The sequence below is a fragment of the Grampus griseus genome (assembly GCF_964374135.1).
Source record: "Grampus griseus genome assembly, chromosome: 9".
Taxonomy (NCBI): domain Eukaryota; kingdom Metazoa; phylum Chordata; class Mammalia; order Artiodactyla; family Delphinidae; genus Grampus; species Grampus griseus.
In genome coordinates, this window is record NC_139003.1 from 68,554,198 (window position 1) to 68,578,526 (window position 24,329).

General features: G+C 35.5%; 1 protein-coding gene across 3 annotated transcripts in view; it reads right to left on the reverse strand.

Annotated features, from left to right (window-relative positions):
* The window catches only part of CRPPA (CDP-L-ribitol pyrophosphorylase A), a gene marked incomplete at its 5' end in the record, with an annotated part of 305,540 nt that overhangs the window by 109,692 nt on the left and 171,519 nt on the right, over positions 1-24,329 (reverse strand). For all 3 annotated transcript variants that reach the window (XM_082662257.1, XM_082662256.1, XM_082662255.1), the window contains one exon: positions 16,897-17,028. In XM_082662257.1, the coding sequence (XP_082518383.1) occupies positions 16,897-17,028 (132 nt within the window). The remainder of the gene's footprint in view (positions 1-16,896; positions 17,029-24,329) is intronic.

Here is a 24,329-nt window from a genome sequence, read left to right on the forward strand (position 1 = left end):
ACTTGAGCACCCACAGATTTTGGTATCTGCAGGCGGTCCTGGAAGCAATCCCTTGCAGATACCAAGGGATGACGGTACTTTAAATCAGAAAGGTAAGGATACCACTCAAATCTATTATGTTTTGACAATATGTGCAAGTATACGTTCATTTTTGCACAGTACACGTTAGTATATCAACATATAGTTATTAAGGGCCTACTCTGTACTAGGCACCAATCCATATACTAGAATTAAATCGGTAAACCAGATTAAAACACACACATACACATAAACACACACACCTCTGCCTTTTTAGGGTTCACATATTAGGTGAGTGAGGTGAGTAATAAGCACATATAAATAAGAAGCACTGTGCGCAGACTGTGTTAAATTGCTATGGAGAACAAGCATGATAGGTGATGGTGAGTACCAGAGTGGGAAAAGGGAAGGTCAATATATATACAATACAAATCACATCTGGAAAAAAAATTACAATAAAGGAAACTGAAACTAAGCGTTTAGATAAACAGTATAAATACATGAAAGCTCTAATTTTTTTTTCTATGAAAAAGACAATTATGGCAAGGCTGATAGATGCGATAGAACAGTCATTTTCAACCCATTTCCTCCCATTGCCACAAAAACAAAGAATGACGCTCAGAAAGTGACCATCCTCTCCTTCCTCTCTCAGGGAGCATGGTGGAGTGAAGATGAGGCAAATAGTGGCTATTTTCATTATTCAGAGTCAATGTTTTCCAAACAGTGGAACTATATTTTAGCAATATATAAGTTACAGTGCACTTCACAAGTGGCTAAAAATAACTACAGTTGGTAATATTTCGAGAAGAGTCTGACTACCTGCATTTTAAGGTCCCCTAAAAATCTGATACTCTGTAATTCCACAGTTAATTAGTAAACAAGCACCCAAATTAACATCATGTGGACACAGATATTTTGTGTCTTTATCTTACACATTTACTAAGATAGAAAAATTTCCCAAATTAAAAATTGTATCAGTTCAGGCTGCTATAATAAATTACCATAGACTGGGTGGCTTAAACAACAAATATTTATTTCTCACAGTTCTGGAGGCTGGGAAGTCCAAGATCAAGGTGCAGGCAGATCCAGTGTTTGCTGAGAACCTACTTCCTGGTTTGCAGATTGCTGTCTTCTTCTTGTATCCCCACATGTTCTAGAATATAAGGGCACTAATCCCATTCATGAGGTCTCTACCCTCATGACCCACTTATCTCCTAAAGGCTTCACCTCCTAATACTGTCACATTGCGGCTGGGATTTCAACACATGCATTTGGAGAAGACACAAACATGTAGTCCATAACATGAATAGTTAATAATCTATCATTTCGGCCTGTCCAGCCTGTCCCCCATGCTGTGGGGAATCGTACCACAATTTTCTTTTGGGAAGGCACCCAACCCTTGTACTCATCCATGTAGTTTGGGTGAGCTAACCTGGCTCCAAAGGTGGGCATATGAAGTAGGCCTGGTTAATAAAATGAACATCTACATGGGCCAAAGTAATTGAATCAGAAAATAAAGACACGTTTTACAAATAAGCTTAATGAAAATGAGAGCCAAGACTTTTGTTGAAGATACTAGGATACAGATATTCTCTCTGCACTGAGTTTACTAAACTTACAGAATATAGACCTGCAGCAGCTGGTGCTTATGTTTGATACTATTCAGAAAACCACATGAAAATAAAGACCCAAGTTATTGGGTATATAGAGGGGTGGAGAAGAGACAGACAATAGAAAGAGGCAGTCCCCCCTTTGAGCATCTGGGGTCCTATAATGCATAAAGCCATGAACTTGAATTTTTCAGTTATATTGTTAAAGCGATTTGTGTTTTGTTTCTGACATTTACAATTAAAATTTCCCAACTGATAGGCCAATTAGTTCCCCAATTAATTCAACTGGCTTAAAAATCCATCGTGCCTCCAGTAAACTTAGTTGAAACTGACATAAATGCTGCATTTTTTAAGTTTTGAAATGATCATAAAATTTGTTCAGGAAGCAAAATACTGAAATTTATACATTAACAGAAAGCTACATAAAGTAGATTTACACACATTTATTACTACATAATATGTTTCAGAGACAAAATGTCACTATTTTCAAGGTAACTGAATATTTAAAGATGAAATTAATTCACAGTTCTATGTTATATAACAAACTATGGCAAGCGTATGTTTATTTTCCAGTTCATTAAAAATTATCAATCTATTTACCTAAGTTACAATTTTATAATTTGCAAACATTGCATAGTCTACATTTTTTTAAAATAAAAATCTTAGTGAATTTGGCATTTTGACTAAAAACTTTCATGTTTCCCATCTAAGATAACATATTAGACATAATACATGACATTTGAACTGAGACAAAGGGAAATCTGAATCAAATTCATATCCAAAAAGTATAAACCAACTTAAACTCTGACTGAGAAAGCTAGGAGCTAGCAGTAATTTAGCCACTGTATCCAAACTTTGGATACCTGATGAAACCATTACAGAATTCTAAAATTTCCACTTGAGTTTAGCACTTAGAGTTATACGAAATGTCCTGGAGAGGAAAATTCCCCTTCTTCATACACCTCGTTAAAGCTACATAAGCTATAACAGTACAAACAAATTTAGTAATTTCTCAAACTTTTCTAAGATTTTTTAAAAATAAAAACTTGGTAAGGTTTTCGGAATTTTACTGATCATTTTTCTTTACTGTACATTTTAGTCAGCCAGGAAATTCACTATTCTCAACGGCTTAAACAAGACAGCTCTCTCCTATTTTACCTTAGCACATATGCTTTCTTATAAAGTCCCAAAGATACACTAGCTGAAAAGATCTGTAATCTCAAGTGCAATATATAGGGTTTTAGAAGGTACAGACTTCCACAGAACCAGCCATGCTGGTGGCAAAAGGCAAAATATTGGGTTGACCACAAAGTTCCTTTGGTTTTTAAGTAAAAATAAAAGACACATTTTTCATTTTCACCAAGAACTTTATTGAACGACATATGCACCGTTTTGTTCCACTACCTTCTGCCATTTTTCAGGAAACTTCATAATTCCATCTTCCCAAAACTTTTTATCTTTTTGATCAAAGAACTGTTCCAGGTGCCTTTTACATTCTTCCATGGAACTGAAATTTTTTCCATTAAGAGAATTTTGTAAAGACCCAAATAAATGGAAATCCAAAGGTGCAATGTCTGGTGAATACGGCGGATGAATCAAAACTTCCCAGCCAAGCTGTAACAGTTTTTGCCTGGTCATCAAAGAAACATGCGGTCTTGCGTTATCATGATGGAAGATTATGCATTTTCTGTTGACTAATGCTGGATGCTTTTCATCGAGTGCCGCTTTCGTTTAGTCTAATTGGGAGCGGTACTTGGTGGAATTAATTGTTTGGTTTTCCATAAGGAGATCATAATAGAGTACTCCCAATCCCACCATATACACAATATCACCTTCTTTGGATGGAGACCGGCCTTTGGTGTGGTGGTGGTGGTTCATTTCGCTTGCCCAACGATCTCTTCCATTCCACATTATCGTACAGTATCCACTTTTCATTGCCCGTCACAACTTGTTTTAAAAACAGAACGTTTTTGTTACGTTTCAGTAGAGAGTAGCATGTGGAAATATGGTCAAGAAGGTTTTTCTCGCTTAGCTTATGTGGAACCCAAACATCAAAGTGATTCACATAACCAAGCTGGTGCAAATGATTTTCAACGCTTGATTTGGACTATTTTCAGTACGTTGGCTGTCTCCCGCGTGGTGTAACGTTGATTCTTCTCAATTTATTGTTTTGATTTGATCGCTATCAACTTCAACTGTTCTACCCGACCATGGAGCATCATCCAGTGAGAATCTCCAGCATGAAACTTCGCAAACTACTTCTGACATGTTCGATCAGTCACAGCACCTTCTCCATACACTGCACAAATGATTTTTGTGTTTCACTTGCGTTTTTACCTTTCTTGAAATAATAAAGCATAATATGCCGAAAATGTTGTTTTCTCCCATCTTCAGTATTAAAATGACTATACAAAAATTCATCAATTTTGATAAGTTTCTTAGAAAATGCATGCTAATATGACAGCTGTCACAAAACAAGCTAATAAAATTGTTTTCAATGAAGTTAAAGACAAGTAAGCGCTACTAGAGCCAACTTATGGAAAAAAACAAATGAACATTTTGGCCAAAGCCATTATTGTCATGAACTTACCACAAGGGCCACGTTTGTTATTGCTTAGCTAACCACTGGGAAACACATACCTGTGGAAATAATTAAGCTCTAAAAAGCAGAAGTTATGCATTTATAACATCTAATTAACCTGATATAGTTCCTTCAGTATAACCTCTCCCTGAGGGCGAAGGTCAAGTCTCAGCCACCATTTGACTTCCTCAAGATGCCTTACAAAAGGCCTTGCACATATTTAAAAACAAAAAACAACCCACAAACCTTGTCTTTCTTCCCAAGGCCTTAAAACACTCAGTAAAAATTTGAGGAAAGGTAGGAAGCATTCACTTATGATCTACTTGACTTGAGAAAGTATATTTGTGAAGAAAACTCACGTTCTTGTGATGGTGCTGGCAAAGCCTGGTGTTCTTTTAGGTTATGAGAAAAAACGGTAACTATGAAAGAAGCAGCACGACTTTGGAAAATATGACTGAGGCTTTTTGAAATCATACTGACCAGGTCATTCGTTGAAAATTATTAAGCTGCTTCCCAGTCATTTATATAGTTGTTCAACTGGTTATTTTTTAGGGTAAATGCAATGCCTTCATTATAGAAATTGCTATCAACGTTCAGAAATGTTTGCCACTGAGTGTTTTAATTGTTGCTCTATGATCAGTATGTATTTTTTTTTTAATTTTGTAACATCTCCATCTAAAAAATTAGATTTAGGGGTCATGCCTATTCTCATCATGGGCCGGACCTGAGAATTCAGTAACTAGATTTTTAGCAACTTCTTATCTAGGTTTTTAGCCTATTTCTTCTCTTGAAGGTCAAAAGAGTACTAATAATGTTGTGTTAATGCTGGACTTTCTTAAAAGAGGGAGAAGAGACCACCCTCTCTGAAGAGCCTAAATCCTTAATTGCATCAAAACATCTTAAATATGAAGTCAAAAATTTAATAAAGGTACAAAAGGACTAAGATGATGAAGAATATAGCACAATTATTTTAAATCCTCGTATATACATATATTGACCAAATTTATTATTCCTATTTAAAATTCAAAACTAAACAGATTAAGTCAGAATCAAAGATATGTACCCAGTAGACAAATAAGAAATGGCCTGATTTTTCACTAGAAAGGAACTAGAAACATACAGTATAATACAGATGCATTAGAAAACCATAAATCTGTTCATTTATACATTTAATAATTTTGCCTGTAACTTGATATTTGGTAGTTGGTATCTGTTCAAAGCAGCATATCCTCACTAGAGAATCAATTTTTTTAATTGACTTCACTATCAAGAATAGAGCATAAGATTGGCTCAAACCTACAAACCAAAGGTAAGGACATACTACCAGTAAGTGGTATATAGATTACTTTAATGGTCTCTATTTTAATACATTTCACATTGCCCGAATTTCAGCTTGCAAGCCTATGAACAAAAATTAAATTTCCTCTCTTTGAATCTTTTAATGAAAAAGTCTTTGTGGTAAACAATAAAAAAAAGTACAGCATGTCCTATAATAAACGTTAAATTCTTGTGTTCCTGAATCCCCTTGTAAAAAGTCTGTCCATATAGCAGAAGATCTGTAGCCTAGTTATGAAATTTATTACGATTCAGAAGCTTTTAGGCCATAAATACACATGGAGAATCGTATTTTTGAAAAGGAAATAGAGTAAAAATGCAAAAGATTAAAATAAATAATTTTAGCTGAAAAAAATGGTAAATTGTCTGTGGTACTCTTGAACATTCTTTCCTTATATTCTTCGTTATATAGGATTTCAGCATGATATAGTGATTAGAAACATACAAAATATAAACACTGACCGAAGCATAATAATAATCATGAATGGTGTCTTTGTAAAACATCTGTGCTTTTTCTGCCCATTAAAATCCAGATTCTAAAAGAGTGATTGTAGATATGTTTGTTATTAAACCAACTCATTTCCTAATAGCATTAGTATATAATTGCCATTATGCATTCAGTAACAGAAAGTTGAAGCTTAATTAAAATATATTTCCTTACCAGTTGTCAAAGATGAGTAATGAGATGGATGGAAAACTAATAAACTTCACTGTTTTCTATACACAAATCTTTATGCCAAACATTACTCATAGCTTCCTGACTCTCAATGGAGAAGGTCCCTCTATACTTCCTTTGTGTTCATAATCAGAAATGTTGATAGGATTCTCAGAGACAATAAACACATGTTCTAAATTTACAAACTATTATCTTTTCTAAATCCTGATGGTTTAGGGCAGAGAATAAGGAATTTACATACAACCAACTCTCATTCCTGGAACATGGTCCTTAGACAGTCCCAGATTTTGGAAATGTTACCCTTAATCTAAATGACGCGCAATATCTAAAAGTCAATAGGCCCCAAATATTTCTAAGTATTCAGACTTATTGCCATTGGCTTTGAATGCTAAATCTTTATTATCTTGACTTCACATTGCTTCTATCTAGTTTCACTTCCCACTCTGCTTGATGTTTTCAAGTCCTCTAACATACACATCATGTTCTCTCCACTTGATTCAGTTAAACACTGCAATTTTAGAGTTCTTTGTACAGCTGCTTCTGCAGTTTGGATAATTAGAGTTACATAAAATGAAAATAAACAGAGAAAGATATCTCCCTCCCTCTAATGTTATTTAAGGAAATTCTACATAAAACTGCTGCGAACAGTATATATATATATATATATATATATATATATATATATACACAACATGTTTTATTTCAAAGGGCTGAAATAATGCCACATGCATTAGAAAACTCTCCACTTCCCACGGAATAATTACTCAACCTATTTGCCATGCCTATTTTTTTTTTCTATTTCATTAGTTAAAATATCAGAATTTGGGTATTGAATGAAGTTAGATCCTATTTCCAACTTTTCATTGATGTTAGTAATATGACAGGAGTTTTACTGGAGAAACAGTTTACAGGAAATCAGATAACGCCCAATGAAGTTTCTCAATGCTTTCTACAAGTCCACAAACACATCTTCCCTGAAGATTACCAAAACGATTCCAGTTGTGAGATTCACTGGCTTCTTTTTATTTCTAGTTCTCCTGACTTACTACAGCAACTCTGTTTCCTGGAAACTGTTTTTCAGGCCTCTGAGACACAACACTTCTGGGTTATATGCTCCACTGTAATGAGTCTCAACTCCCTCAAATGCAAAGCCACCATTTTATAGCAATTATTTTGTAATACTAGCTTCACTAACCTGAACTGAAATAATAGAGCCTATCTATGAATATATGCTCCCTAATTTATTTGATGCGGATCTGACCTAAATCAAGCTTTTTAAAATTGTACAGATAACATAAAACTAAGCTTCCATTTCGTTGGCTCCCCACTTCCCTGCTATACTGTCTCTAGCTGTTACTACTCTATTCAAGTGTCAAGAAAAAAGTAAGTTTGTGTAATCATATGTACGTGTGTATGTATGTACGTATATATATATATATGTAAAATCTGTGTGCATGTTTTTCACCTTAACACATTTCTGGCCCTATTTAGGTTACAAACCCCTTGCTTTGCTTGGAGTGGGTAGCAAGAAATATAGTTTTTAGGCTGTAATATTAGCATTCTGTTATTATTGTGGTGGCAGCGTCTGATATGGCTCCCAGCGATCACTACCTACTGGTAGCCATGCCCTATGTGAATCACCTTCCCTGTGTGTAGGTAAAACTTTGTCATTTGTTTCCAATGAACAGAATACAATAAAAGTGACAGGATGTCACTTGGTGATTATGTTTACAGAAGACTGTGACTTGTGTCTTCGTTCTCTCTCTTGCTTGCTCTGATATTGTGGGATGCTCTATGGACAAACCCCCATGACAAAGAATAGAGGCTGGCCTCCAACCATGAGCTTGTGAAGAACTGAAGACTCAGCCCAGAGAAACTGAATCCTTTCAACAGCCAGCTAAGTGGCTAGGAAGCAGACCATTCTCAGTGTGGCCTTGAGATAGACCCAGAGCCAGAGACCCACAGAGACTGTCAGATTATATAGGTAGTTTTAAGCAACTAAGTTTTGGGGTAATTTGTTATGCAGTGATAGTTAGCTAATACATTGTCCAAAGGATTTAGTTCATTAAGAATTTTCCATGGTCTTTTTCATTCATACTTTTGCTTTTTTTATTCAAAAAAATGAAGGAGAGTTCTGTAGCAGAAGTTTGTAAGTAATAATCCATTTCATTTAGATATGTCTAAGTATAATAGCTTATTGCTACTCTCTCTGATGAGGCTGCCAAGTAAGCTAACCAAACTCCCTGAAAATAGTTTCAGTTTTTCAAACACACAGTTGTTTTTTTGTTTGTTTTAACATCTTTATTGGAGTATAGTTGCTTTACAACGGTGTGTTAGTTTCTGCTTTATAACAAAGTGAATCAGTTATACACACACATATGTCCCCATAACCTCTCCCTCTTGCATCTCCCTCCCACCCTCCCTATCCCACCCCTCTAGGTGGTCACAAAGCACCGAGCTGATCTCCCTGTGCTATGCAGCTGCTTCCCACTAGCTAGCTATTTTACGTCAAATACACAGTTTTGAAGAGACATTATCTTTCATAACCTTCCTATTTTCCCAAAGAATGACTAAATCTAAATAATAAAAGCCAAAACAATTTGAAAGTGAAAAATATTTAGTCTCATCAACATTCCCACGTTGAAAAGCCTGATTACTCTGAACAGGGTATTATGGGTTTCCGTAAACAGATTTGGTGCTGCGTGTTTGGTGTACATGCCGTATGATGGCGTGGAAAGTAATGTGAGTTTAGTAAATAATTCAGCTAAATTCCAAGTAATTGCTCACTGCAGGGAGTAGAGTTTTAAGTCTAATCTCCCCAAAGATTTTCATTAAAAACAAATCTGTGTTCTGCTACTTGATAGCATGCACCTATCTGTTCTCCAAGTGATCGCACACACTTGAAGGCTAAGAACACAGAGCAAATGGGGTGCATTTGAGAGGAAAGACTGGTGTAAATTGCATCCTACAAATTCAGGTCTTTTGGCACAACGGTATCCGAGAGCAGTTGGACCTGTTCATGTAGTTCTTAATGTTTTATTTTGAATTTACCTGAAGTAATTACAAAGAGATTCATTGTCGAGAATGTTTTCTGGATGTCCTTTATAGTACACACAAAACCTTCAAAACCCAGACAACAGAGAAAGACAATAGCACTTAATTCATCAAGTAGAGAGATCTTGCTTACACTTTGGACAGAAGAACAATTTACACATCTTTATCTAATTTAATGTTTTGCCAAACAACTTCATTTCACCATTTCACATCCTGTTTTGGAGGTTTATAAAAAGATCCTCATAAGTCTTTTACAAACAATTGTTTTTTAAAAAAGAAAAAATTACAGAACTGCTTTGGTAACTTTCCTCCTTTTTCTATATGCCTCCCAGAGCTGCAGTAGTTGTAGGAAGAGAGCAGTGGCATTCAGGAGCAGGGAGAAGGTAAGGGGCTCCCCTGTTTTACCCCTGACCTCTTCAAGACTTGTTTTCTGTAGCTCTGCCTGATGTAGTCCTTTCCAATGGCCCCATCTTACAAACACTAAGCCAACTATTGCTTTCAAAAGTCCTGTTTCCCACTGTATCAAACCCAGTAAAATGACAGTACAAAGAAGAAAGGAGACAGAAGATAAGGAATAGATAATAAACGGCACATACTCCTGACGTGCTAACATATTTAGTATTTCCCTTAACCTTTCTCTAATGGATGTTAATTCCTTCCCTGTCATGGACTGAATCTTTGTGCCCCTCCTCCAAATTCATATGTTGAAATCCTAACTCCTACGTGACGTGACGCTATTAGGAAGAGAGACCTTCAGTTGGTGATAACTCATCAGAGTGGAGTCCTCGTCCATAGAATTAGGTCTCTAGAGGTCTCACCCTCTCCCTGCTCTGTGAGCATCCAATAAGAAAACAGCGCTCTGCAACCAACAACTCCCTAGAACTCAAGCACGCTGGCACCCTGATCTCACTCTTCCAGCCTCCAACCTATGCTATCTGCTATAGCAGCAGAACAGACTAAGGCACCACCCTTGTCTTCTACTTTATTAAGGTGTCTGACAAAAAAAGGAGAACAGTTCCCTCTGTGAACTAGAACAAAATACACAAACAATGAGTAATTCTGAATAAAATAAAGGAAATAATAGTATAGGTGAAGTTTATGGTCACATAGGGAGAGGAAAGAAAACCCAGGCCCAGTTCTAGAATTCCCGTGTCAGAGTGAGAGATGGTTGATGGTACCACATGACACAGCCTGCACACCTCGTATGTCTCCTCTTTCTCATCCGACAAACGCTTTCAAACAGAAGTTCTGACTTCTGCATTTTAAAATGGAGAATCCAAGGCCTAGAAAACTTACATCCCTTGTTCAGGGTCATATACCTTGTTTTTCAGTTAAGGGGAAGATACTAATTCAAGGTAAGAAATAATCAGTTATAATCATTTTAGGAAACTCTTTAACCATGAACCTGTGTGACTCATCTCTAAAGCCCTGAGTACATAAAATGCACAGATTAAATACAAAACTGCTACAGATAAACTTTATAGACTTTGCAAATTTTATTATTATAAAAGTTCATATGCAAAATTGTATTTAAAAATGTATATTTGTGGCAGACACCATATGGAAAGCCTGGATATAGACAAATAACAAGCCCTTGAATGTAAACACAGGTTAAAGGTGCTCTGTTTGATTTCATTCCAACCTAAGACAGGATTCTATAACATAGATGGGGCTGATATTGCGAAGTGGCGCAAGCAATGCCTTCCCTAACCACAGCGCATCTTTCATTTCTGCGCTATAGAGACTACAGAGAAAAAACCAAGCTATATTTCCCCCGATTCTGTAGCATAATTCTATAGATTCTATCATGCACATGGAGGAGACTTAGAAGGTGGAAGTGGTGCCAGAACAAGGAGACTAGATCTAGGGAAGAGACTCTTCATTTTATGGATCGGCTATGGTAGAGTTCCTACCCATGGTTCCCTGGCATATTATATAAGCAGAATCAGGGATGGGAGGCATTTTTCTTAGCACAGTCCCACAGGATGGTTGAGCATTTCTGTTAACTGTACTGTTCCTGGCTAGCTAGTATCCAATCTTGGTTCTATGACTCTTAATTCTATAAAGCTACAAAATACCTTTTCAAAATCCATCTTTTAAACAATCAATTATACACTTTTTTTGTTTCCAACTAATTATGTTTATCAATATAACTGCCCTATTTTACTGAGAGTTTTTGAGTGTTTAGAACAGTTGTCCTTAATGAACACGAAGACATGATTTCAGTTACCTGAGAAACTATTTCAAATGGCCATTCTTCACTCCCTTACCAAACTTAATCAACATTCTATTATACCACCTGGCATATCAGAGCTTCCACTGATGTGACAGTCCTACACAGATTACAAAGGGAAATCAGTGATTCCAACATGCCAGTGTAATGAAGGACCACTGACCTGCATCAGTCATTTAAATCTGGCTCATACTAAACTTTCATCACAGTTTGAGCTTGTGAAACATAGAGCCCCAGGGATATCCCTGATCTCTTGAAATAGAGTCAGGGAGGTACAGACTAGGAATCTGTATATTTAATTCCTCAGGTGACTATAATATTGTCAGCTGGGGATTTTTCTAAGATGTTTTAAAAGTGTTTAAAAAGCTACTGGCGTAGAAAATCAATCATTTATTAGTGGGGTCGAATGTATGTTCATTTAAACAAGTTAAACTTATTTCTTTCTTTGAGAATACCAGTAGATCACTCAAGCAAGGGACAGCTGTACAAATCTCAGATCTGGACTTCAGGAAAACACCTAATAAGATGTCTCATGATATCTTTGTGAAGACGGTGGATAAGTAAAGCTGAGTGCAAAAATCAGTTGAGTGGATTATTCAATGTTGTAATGTCTGTACAAAAAAGTTACTAATCAAAGGAATAATATCGTTGTAACCTAGACGTTTTACCTGTAAAATGGTCAGTATAGCTGAAGTTGTATTACAGTGACAACAGAGTCTAATTTCTTTTTCATGCTACATGTTTACTGTTAGTTTGCTGGGGACGCTGATTCACAACATTTTCACTAGGCACCTAAGCTGAAAGAATGTCCACAATTTGGAAAACCTCCGGTGGGATTGGGTAGATAATAGATACAGCAAGTTTTATACTGGCCTAAAGATTGTTTTTCTGTTCTCAACACTTCTGCCACCAAATGTGTGTTTTATTTTTCCCACACTAAACAGTTCTGACACTCACTACCTGGAGTTAGCACTGACCACACACCCCAGGCTTAAGGGCTCAGTCCCACCAGGCTGACTTCTACTTCGGATGCCATCTGTACTTTTGACCAACAAGCTATAGGTCACGGGTTCCTACAATCCGCTTCTTGAATGGCTCACAGAACTCAGGGAAACAGTTTACTTACTATCACAGTTTTAAGGAATATTATTTTAAAATATAAACTCACAAATATTTGCCTTAAAAAACAAAGTTATCATAAAAATATTTTAGATTTCAACAAAATTAAGACTGTAAACTGTAAGCTACTGGCTTGAACAGCTCATGACAGAAATACTAAGTCTGTATATGTTCACTGCCATATTATCAGATACAGATTTTCAAATAACTAAAACATGTTCCCCAAACACATAATTTTATATCATGGACCTCAATGACGGTTTGCATAACAAAGCTGGATTAACAGGATGAAGAATAATATTTTATGCATAGAATTATTTAAAGTAACACTTAAAAAGGGACTAAGATCCTTTATATAGACTCAACTATAAAAACTGGTTTTAATTATTCATAGTTATTTTTGTATGGTATTTTTTAAAAAGGGATAGGACCTGATTTAAATTCATTCAACAAATTGTAAAGGCAAGCTTTATGCTACATTTCTAGTCTAGAGCATAAATTTCAAATCTTTCCTGATTTGTTTACAACTTGAGGAACTGAAAACTGGATGATAACATTAGAAAACTTTATACTATGGTCCAATATTTCTTACTTATAGTTATATACGTGTGTGTATATAAATGTATAGATACATATATATACACAGTGAAGCCTGTCACTTGATCTATAACTCTAAGTTTAAGCTACCCACGAAGAGCTCATTTTAAATTATTAATTTTTTGAGGCCACTAGAATATTTTAAAGTCAATTTTGGGAAAAAAAGTTAATAGTGCCTTACTATGGTGATATAGATAAGAAACTAGCATATTCAATAATTTAGCAAATAATCTCTCTCAAAGGCAGAAAAAACACACACATAAAGCTTATCTAGAGTTAAGTAAAGTATTTGTTAAAGTTTCTTATATCAGTAAAGAAAATATGGAGAAACTGAGTTGAGCTATTATAAAATTAGATGCATTTGTCAGTGACTGAATTATTAAATTATCAGTAATTGATCACAGACAACATTGTAGAACATTTATAGATACTAAGGAAGGAATCAATCCTTAGCTTTATCCAAATCTATTTTTTCCTTAAAGGTATATACAAAATATAGATGACATCTAATTTGTAAATTATATGATGCAAGAAAACTATAGCTAATTAATCATATGCTATAATCTAGATCAAAAAAGACAATGAAAGACTGAAATAATAGAATAAAACTAATCAGCTTAAAATTGCCAAACACAAAAACTCCCATACATGTGTGTAAAAGAACTCTATACAAACACAAACAGAGGTTTAATAGCATCATGTGTTTCAAAAGAAAAAAGCCTACGTAATTCTATTTAACTATAAACATCATATACATCGACACTGTGAAGGTGCGGCCAAATATCAAGACTATCTGCATTAACAGAAATATCACATACATAACAAGGGAGGTTTTCATTAAGCCAGAAAGAACATATGTGTAACACAGATACAGAAGTCAATTCAATACATTCTCTCTTCCAAGGAGGGGCTATCAATAAACTGAAAAGCTATCCAAAGAAGAGGCACCTGATGCTAGTGTCTTACAAAAAATAGTTTTAAAAAAAAATCTAGAAAGGTTTCACTGTTCAGAGACTTAGAAGCATACACAATAACTACCTACAAAACATCTAATGGCTCTTACAGAGATGAATTAGATTTAGGGAACAAGTCCAGTGTATGAACACTACAAAAAGTTGTATCTCACAGCACAGTGGAAAGCACAGACCAACACTCTTCACTAAACAGTGAATGAAAGCTCCACCTTATACATCTTCATATCCTTGCTGTTTGCAGTGTCAAGGAGGCACTCAATTTTAGAAGTACTGCTTTAACTAAATGGAAAAATTAGTACTGAAGTAGAAAAAGACTGTACAGAGGTAGTGCTTTCTTTACTTAACGGTATACTTGTGAGGAGTGTTTCTCAAAGTTTCTTTTAGGGAACATTAGTCCCATGATTTATCTATGGTTAAAGGATTACAGGAGAAAATGGAAAATGGCATAGCCCTTGTCCCCAGGTTGGAGATATGAAATGCTCATCAGTATGTTAAGGATTTGTGAGAAGCCCTCATTAAAGAAGTCTGTTTAACTCTATTCACTGCTGCCTCTCCAAATTTTTAACCACAGCTCTTTTTTAATGGCATATCTAACAAACATCCCAGGATCTCTTAGTAAATGCTCTTTAAGGTGGAATTATGTATTGGACAGTGTGTTGGGCTAGTAAAAGTCAATTCACATCTGTGTCTTTAAGGACAAAAGTAAACCTTTCATTTTAAACGTTTTCACATACTTGAAACATCATTACTGAAATGTTAAGAAGAGACAAGCAACACCTAAGTAAACTATCTTTGCATCCTAAAGTAATGAGACATATCCTGAAGGGCTTGCAGGACCACCTTTTGCCACTTTTGGTAACTTAGTAGACAGCTGGCTTAGCAGGTCCAAGTGTGCTTAAAAAGAGCAGTCAGATACCAAGCAGTGGGCTGCAAAGGCTCCTCCTTTTCAACAAGGCTACTTTTCCAATCAGGGAGCCTTCATAGGTACAGAGTCACATAGATACTCACCGTACTCCATTCCATAAAAGGGTAGAATACGTCAAGTGCGAAAAAAATGAATGCTTTTATGTAAATATGAACTCTACAAGTGTTACCAGGTTTAGCAAATAAAACACAAGATGCCCAGTTATACTTGAAATTCAGAATAACGATAAAGAATTTTTTGTGCAAATATGGTCCATGTAACATTTGGGACATACTTATGCTAAAACATACTTTTTCTCTGAAATTCCATGCTCCATTTCAACTGGCAACCAGACCCTCCACTAGAAAGTCAGCTACAGACCCTTTGTGCTTAGTCTAAATCATAGGACAAAGAGAGGTCCAGAACTGTGTGTGCTCTACCATTCCCCAGCTTTTGAGGCTTTCCTGAGTGAACACTATTTTATACCTGTATAGCATAGCATTAGTCCATGACTCCTTTGCATGGCACAAGAGAAATAACTGATTTCTTTTTCCCACCACGTTAATCTAGGGTACAACCAAAGACAATATTGAAGAGGAAACATTCCTGAAGGAAGATACAGACCTGAGTTCTTATTCTTACTCTGCCAGTTTTATGTCCTTGGGCAACTATATGTCTCTCTTTAGGCCTTGGTTGTGCTGACTTCAGGAACCATACGGCACTAACATTTTACAATTCCATGATCCTAAGTGAACTAAACTTTGCCTTGTCCTTAGGACCAACTGGAGGTCATGCTTGTCTCTGTCAGAAGCAGAGGAAACAACCTCAAAGTTAAAGAAAACCAAGGAACTGGCTAAAAGATGCCCCTTATATTCAACGAAAATCCATTTGTTTCAAAAGAAATGTTGTTACCTTCAGGCTAAAAAGGCACCTTAAATATTTCATAAACAATAGCTGTTATTCATCAACCATATAGTACCAAATCACTTTTATTCCAGACCACTAGAAACAAAAGCAGTTGACTATCTTACTTCCTTGACTCCTATGTGGTACAGCTCTAAGACACCATGAAGCTTTCTGCAAGTTCTATGAAAGGTATCTATGCACAAAGGGCAAAGCCATCTTCTCTAACAGATTCTCCAAACAGTTTGATTTAAATAGCATTTCTCTGCACAAAGAATCTAGAATGCTAATTCATTTTGCCTTCAGCTTAAGTAACTCGCTATTAAAAGACAGCGACAGTAAGTTTTTGTCTAGTTAAATACCATGCCCTCATGTAACCCAAATGCCAGCCACTGCTTTCAAATGATTAAAGTCTTGATTACCAACATCTTTAGCACAGCATTAAAGGAATAAACAACTTTAAATTATACAAACGGCTAAGATTGTGACCTTAGAGTTGCCAGTTAAATACAAGAGTCCAGTTAAATATGAAATTCAAATTTCAAATTCCAAAATTGGAATTAAAAATAAAATTATTATTTATTTGAAATTCAAACTTAACTGGGGATTCTGTATTTTTCTTTGCATATCTGGCAATTTTATGTGGGCTACCTAGTGTGAGATCTTTGTCAATTTTCATCTTTTTTATTCCCCCTAATCAAAACACTTGTTTTGGTTTTTAATTTTCCCTTAGAGTCAAGGGTTTCTACCTGCTGCAGAACATGAATAGATAAGTAATTTACCAGCCCAATTTTTTTTTTAATATTTCTTTGCTTTTAACAAAATCAGGTTCCCACCAATAAAACTGTAGTCTAAAAAACATACAATCTGAAGAGACCAACATTTTACCTACCTGTGGGTAATATACGAGAAGGCCATATAATAAAATATTTCTTTTTTTCACTTCCTTGGCAAATTCTCTAATCTGCATTAGGTTTTCCATTTTCTGACCAAATGGTACTGATTCATAATCAAGAAATTGCACCTGCAAAATAATATAAAAGGTAACAATCAGAGCACCATTCAGTTTCCCTTGAAAAGTATGACATTAAAGAAGCTTAAAACACATATAATATTGAAATTATTTTTATCATTTTATTAACTTCTAATCATTTCAACCCCTAAGTACTTAATAAAATGAATCATCCTTTATAAATACAGATATAGTAAACACTAATTGAAAAGTATAAAATGCTAATATTCTATTTCAATTTGTGTCACAGTCAAGTATATTGGTATAAAGAATATATGACTTCATCAATTCTTTCAACTTACTTCCTAATTTGCAACTTGAAACTAGGCTAGATAGAAATAAATAGGTTAAGAAATTAACAATAACAATAAAATATAAGGGACTGCTTATCCAAATAAAAGTTTTTTAGAAGAATCCCTTTCAGAGTAATAATTGGAATTTAATAATAATCTACTCCTTAAAGTAAATCCAGAAGAATTTTATATAGAATTCTTTTAGCAGTGTTAGTGTTTTTCTTGAAATTATTCAAGTGACTATTTTTTAAGCATTATTTTTCATTTAAATTTAAGGTCTCAGGGAGATCTGTGCTCTTTGCTGCAAACTACTACTACTGAGATGATACAATACTGTCTGTCTTTCATGGGATATAAAAACCTAAATCACAACAATAGCTTCAAAATAACCTATTTGAAATGCAAATGTACATATACAATGAGCATAAAGAAATATGTGTATTCTTTTGCAATATCAAAAATTTAAAACTTAAGAATTATTTGTTCAATTTTGTGTATTTATTAACTAGGAGCATTTTATAATATACTCCACCTTATATACTAATTCTAATCCCTTATACCAATCTTATACTAATCCTTTCCTCTCTGCTCATTCATATGGAAATGTGCTCTTTATGACAACAGACAACAAAACATCTTATTGTGTTCTTTCTGTAAAACAAGGGAAAGAGAGGGGTTTTTTTCACCCATTACATTTTGCTTTTCCAGGGAAAATTGCTTATATAACATCCATTTTTAAAGATAATTGAGATAATGTGCAATGTATTTTAATTTAGTAGATATTCAGTAACTTTCTTGGAACTTTTCATTAAATATAGTCAGTTGAAAACATATACATATAGCTGCTACCTCTTGAAATCTAAGGTAACAATAAAGACTTTTTTCCTTAAAAATGTCCAATTCATAAACCAAAAGAACAAAGAAAAGCAAAAAACAATTTTTTTGGAAGATAAAAAGCAGAAAGAATAATTTTCAGGTTTTTCTATCTGCTGAATAGCTGAAGAAAAGACCATGTAACCCTGAAACCCTGGGCTCACCTTCCCCTAAGCTCTGTTTCCCTAAAAACTTATGAAAGTGAAACTTCAGCTTTTTTACCAGGTAGTATTACTTATGGTAAAACTAACTCCTGACTGGTAAACCACACCCAGGCTGGAAGAATTGTGAATGAACTATAAATACTAGACCTTCCTTCAAAGTAATTCACCTTATAGCCAGGTGTTCTCCTTGCTGGTACTTGGAAGCTAATGACTATCAGCTGTTGCAAAAGATGTCTGTCCCTATTTGCAGCTGAAGCCTTCTGAAAGGATGGTTCACATACCACCTTCTGTGATCTCCTTCCCTCACCCCTGAGAAACCAAGGCAGAGGGAGAAGTGGGGAGAAAAAAGCAGCCCCTAAACTCATGTGAGATGATGAGCGCAGGAGCTAAAGCAGAAGACACTCCCACCTCTGCCCTGCCTTTTTCCCTGCCCTGTAGTCTTTCACAAAGTTGGTCAAACTAGTGCTATAAAGGCTTCTACTCTTAGGAGTTTGAACCTAAAATTGCTGTGGTGTGCTTGCTACAAAAAGCAGCCTAATTCCCCAACACTGAGGCAATTTTGGAAACTGCAGTCACGGTATGTATCTGAAGCCAGGGGACAGGCTGAGGGTAAGAGTCTCTCCGGAGCCCATATGGCCCGATCACTACTTAGCCCCATACCAGCTGGGCTGGGGAACAATACTACTGTTTGGAGTTAAAAGCCTCAGAGGACTGTTTAACTCTTTTAACTGTGCAATTACCTGTACTATTCAGATACCATGAAATGCTAGCGGCCACCTTGCCCAACATACTTTAACTGAATGGAATGCCCTAGAATTTTGCAATACACAACCTGGGCAACCTTACTGCCAGCCTAGATAGATAGCTAGACAGACAGACATTTCTTGTGTAATACAAGTCTTCCTGACAAAATTTGAGTTCAGAAAAATCTTGCACTAAAGTAAGGGAGGTGGTTGGTAGGGAGACGGTTTGTGTAAAACTAGCACAAGGAGCAGAAAAGAAAAGACCACTATAACTGGCAATTATAGCCTGTACAGAAATTTAAAATGCACAGAAATGAAAGAGTGGAAATGCTGGTAATGCATTAATTAGAGAAGGAACGATGACTATGTTACAACTGGGAATGAGCTCTGCGCCAGGAAACTGCCATTAGGGTTGGCCCAGGAGGAAATGCATGCTGCCAGGAGCTGGGGAACCTCTCGGGGAAGTCAGAGCTGGGAGCAGGTACTCATTTTTAATTTTCCTTAAAGAGTGTCCTACAACAGAGCCCAAAATTAATTTTTTAAATACCAGTTAATTACATTAACTATTAATTGTAAAAATAAATTATAACTCTGGGAGTCTAAAAAAATGGTAAACCTAAAACTCGAGACAAGATTATATTGAAATGAGAACATTCAACAGATAAAGTGTGAATCTTTTTTTTTTTTGAAGGACAGAAATTAGAGACCTAATTAGAAATTAGAGCTAATTATGTATATTAAAAGTAATGCTGGGGCTTCCCTCGTGGTGCAGCGGTTGAGAGTCCGCCTGCCGATGCAGGGGACGCGGGTTCGGGCCCCGGTCTGGGAAGATCCCACATGCCGCAGTGCGGCTGGGCCCGTGAGCCATGGCCGCTGAGCCTGCGCGTCCAGAGCCTATGCTCCGCAACGGGAGAGGCCACAACAGTGAGAGGCCCGCGTACCGCAAAAAAAAAAAAAAAAAAGTAATGCTATTTAATTAAAGCTATATACAATTATACTGTATAGTTTCCAAACTTGCAGAGGGGCTAAAGGATTATTTGTATCAATGCAACAAAGCATAGGAGGAAAGTAAAGTAGCAAACAAAATAATTGGCCAACAGCAATAACCAAAAAAAAAATAAGCTTGTAGAAAGAATCCCAAATATAAAAATAATAAAGATAAATGTAACACTTTTTAACTCTTTCTTAAGTGACAGATTTATCAGATTGGATTTTTTAAAAAATCTAACTATATGCTAGTTATAATATAAATGTCTAATGAAAACTATCCTGAAAGTACGTACTTTACAGGATAAGATAGCTTTCATTAGACATTTATGTATGTATTGGTATGAAAAGGCATACCATGCAAATACTACCAAAAATGAAGGTTGCAGCAATATAATAGGGTTAAGACCAAAAAAACAAACATTGATACAGATAAAGAAAAACAGTACATAATAAAAAACAAAACTTACAATAACCATAACCTTATTACTAAGAACATAGATTTTAAAAAACAAAGCAAAAAAAAAAAAGACTGAATTATGAGAAAACAATATCCAAATCCATAAACACAGAGGAATGTTTGACTGCACTTCTCTTAGAAACTAATACATCAAATTTTTTTTTTTTTTAACGTCAAAGGCTTCTGCTTCCAGGGCAGCAGCTGAGTTGAGGGTATTTCTCTTTCCTCCCAAGGTTATAATTCTATTCCTGTTTTTCTGGCTGTTTCTATCTAGGAAAAGCTGCACACGCGCTGATGCAACTTCACATTAAACGGACCTAACTCCTTTATTTACTAATGACATAGAAGCTAATTTTTCTTACAGAAACAGATGTTGTAGCATAGAACATCTAGGTTGAACTGAAGGACACGCTACATGTACAATAGTTTTTAAAAGTTCTCACCAAGTCATGAGATTCTAAAGTAGGAATGGAAGGCTTTCACTCCAGCTATAGGTCTGTAAGATTCAACATATCCTAGCTCCTTGAAAAGAAAAAGTGTTAACGGCACTCAAAAAAATCAGTAAGTCAATTCTGTTCACCGGAGATTCCATAAATTAAGGAAATAATGCGTAAAAGTGAACTCTGGGCGAACTATTTATATACCTTCAAACTGCCTATTTACCCCATTGTTGACCTAAAACAAAGACGGGTTTATTCATTTGGGATCATCAGAGAATTGTGATTCGGTGTCTGTAACCATGGTGAGCCATGTGCAAATTCTCACACAGCAAGAAAAGGAGAAGGCTTTTATTGAGGGGGAAAGGAAGTTGGAGGGCTGTAGTAAACAAAGAGTCCCTGACTTTCCATTCACTGAGTCTTCGCCAGGAAAGAGGAGTGTTTCTTCTTCCTGTCGGGCTCTGCTATAATCTCAGGGCATGAGAGCTCCCCCTTCTGGTCTCCTAATTCTTTTTAATAGAGGTTTATGTTTATTAATTTTTTCATACCACCAAACCAAGTACTTAAATTACAGGGAAACTTTAAGACAAAGTAGTATAACACAGGAGAATAACACAGCTTTTCTAAATACTTAGTATGTGCTAAATATTATTGTAGCTGACATATGTCACTTTTAAAGAAACAGATACGGATATTGACCTTATGAAATGTATATAATCAGGTTGATAAAATTCGAGCATGAGGAAGTAGGATGCATCTCAAAATTCTCTTTCACCATGTGAGAAAGCCTGATGACATCATAAAAACCGGAAGATAATCTCCAGCAGATGTACTTCCTAATACCAATAACGTAAAATATAAGCATATACATAACACTGTGCTACTAATTTTGAATTCTAAAATACATCAGCTACTTATGAGGTCCAGGAAAATATTGAGTTGGTACAATACAATCAACTTTCATTTTAAAAACAGGACAGATTTATACAACTGTAGCAGAAGGTTGCAAAATGGTCATAACTCAAGAAATGTAAATGTTTTTGCCTTAATAAACAGTTTGGACAGGATACAAGCACTTGTATCCATTGAAATGTAGCAAAACATTTCATCTAGGTTGAGTTCTGCAGATTTGCTTATAGCTACACCAAATACATATTCTTTGGTCTCTTTTTGCACCATTCACTAATTTACTACATGTAAATTATAAGAAAAACAATATTCCCCAGTTAGGATGCCATTTCTAAATGTTCTTTTTCAGACATACACGAAAAAGATATGGATCTCTTCCTACCCACCCACCCCCAAAAAAAGAATGTAATTTCATCTTTTTCTAAGGTAGCAAATTCACTCCTATAAAATAGTAAACTGCTTAAACATTTAACATGTGGATAACTTCATGGCTTTGTGGGTGGGCGAGGTTTCTGGCACTCAGAGTTTGGAAAAGGCTTCTCTCTGCCTCATGTCTTCTACATTAATTCTACACATGCTTTATATTTGTCTTAGTAACCATTTAATATACCCCCTGGTCCCCAATGAACTCCAATTACTTTTTTATATTATAAAATGTGATTTTTCACTTGTCACTGAGGACAGGTACATTAATTAAAGGACAATAGTTAATATCATGTACAACATTCTTTAAAACATCAGGAATGTTCCATAACACCACATTTAACACTTCTGTCTCATTCCAGAGTCCATGTTCACAGGAAGGCCTGAGAAGGGAGTCAGGATTTGCGGTAGAAGGGAAAACAAACTCTTTGTTTATTTGACTAAGAAAGAAGTCAATTTGTGAAGCTTATGTATATATCCAAGTAATGCATTGCTTAATGCCCACCAAAGTAGAAGGAAGGATGGTCAAAATGAAAGTTCTGGTAATTATCAAATAATTGAGTTAGAAAGAATTGGTAGATAGACCAGAGGTTCTTTGAATCCACACAAGAGATACTGCAAAATTATCAACATATGTGTACAGAAAAGTAAATTGTATGAATGAGGCCTAACATCTTCAAAACATCACTTTTCAAAAGAAATACCAGGGTAATCTAAAAATTGATGAAACTGGCCAATACTATGCAAATCAAAGTAAGAGTTTATCTTAAAGATAAAAAAGCCCCAAAAACTTCAGAAAAACTTTCATCTCACTTCAACTACTTATGAATTACATGGATTTTATTAACGAAAATTAATTTAATAAATTGTACTTCTAAAAAGAAAAAAAGAACAAGCTTTTAATATTAAATCCCTTTGTTTTAGAACAAGTTTAAATCAATGCCATCATGAAATTCAACTCATAATTCTGATGAATAGAAACTAAGTTTTAAGCTATCATGGAAACTGAGAGCAAATGCCTAAGAGCTCATTTGTAAATCTTAACAAAATAAAATACCAGCAAAGCTAGTAGGTTGGGAAATAATGGCATTTAATAAAAGGTAGTAAATAAAATAGTACTTTGTATTAAAATATCAACCATAGAAAATGTTTAAATGTTTCTATTGATTCAAAGAATTAAAAAGTAAATGAGTTTTACAGTACCAGTAAAAATGTTACATTTGTATATACTTTTTTTTTTCAGATCCTTATTTGAAAGATCAAAGTAATGGAATGAGAACTTCATGTTTTAATAATTTTTCTTTGTCTTTAACTTTTGTCAATTTGATTACTATGTGTCTCGGCGTGTTTCTCCTTGGGTTTATCCTGCCTGGGACTCTCTGCACTTCCTGGACTTGGGCGGCTATTTCCTTTCCCAAGTTAGGGAAGTTTTCGACTATAATCTCTTCACATATTTTCTCAGGTCCTTTCTCTCTTCTCCTTCTGGGACTCCTACAATGTGAATGTTGGTGCATTTAATGTTGTCTGAGAGGCTGTCTTCATTTCTTTTCATTCTTTTTTCTTTATTCTGTTCCACAGCAGTGAATTCCACCATTCTGTCTTCCAGGTCACTTATCCGTTCTTCTGCCTCATTTATTCTGCTCTTGATTCCTTCTAGTGTATTTTTCATTTCAGTTATTGTATTGTTCATCTCTGTTTGTTTGTTCTTTAATTCTTCTAGGTCTTTGTTAAACATTTCTTGCATCTTCTCCATCTTTGCCTCCATTCTTTTTCCGAGGTCCTGGATCATCTTCAGTATCATTATTCTGAATTCTTTTTCTGGAAGGTTGCCTATGTCCACTTCATTTAGTTGTTTTTCTGGGGTTTTATCTTGTTCCTTCATCTGGTACATAGTCCTCTGCCTTTTCATTTGTCTATCTTCCTGTGAATGTGGATTTCGCTCCACAGGCTGCAGAATTGTAGTTCTTCTTGCTTCTGCTGTCTGCCCTCTGGTGGATGAGGCTATCTCAGAGGCTTGTGCAAGC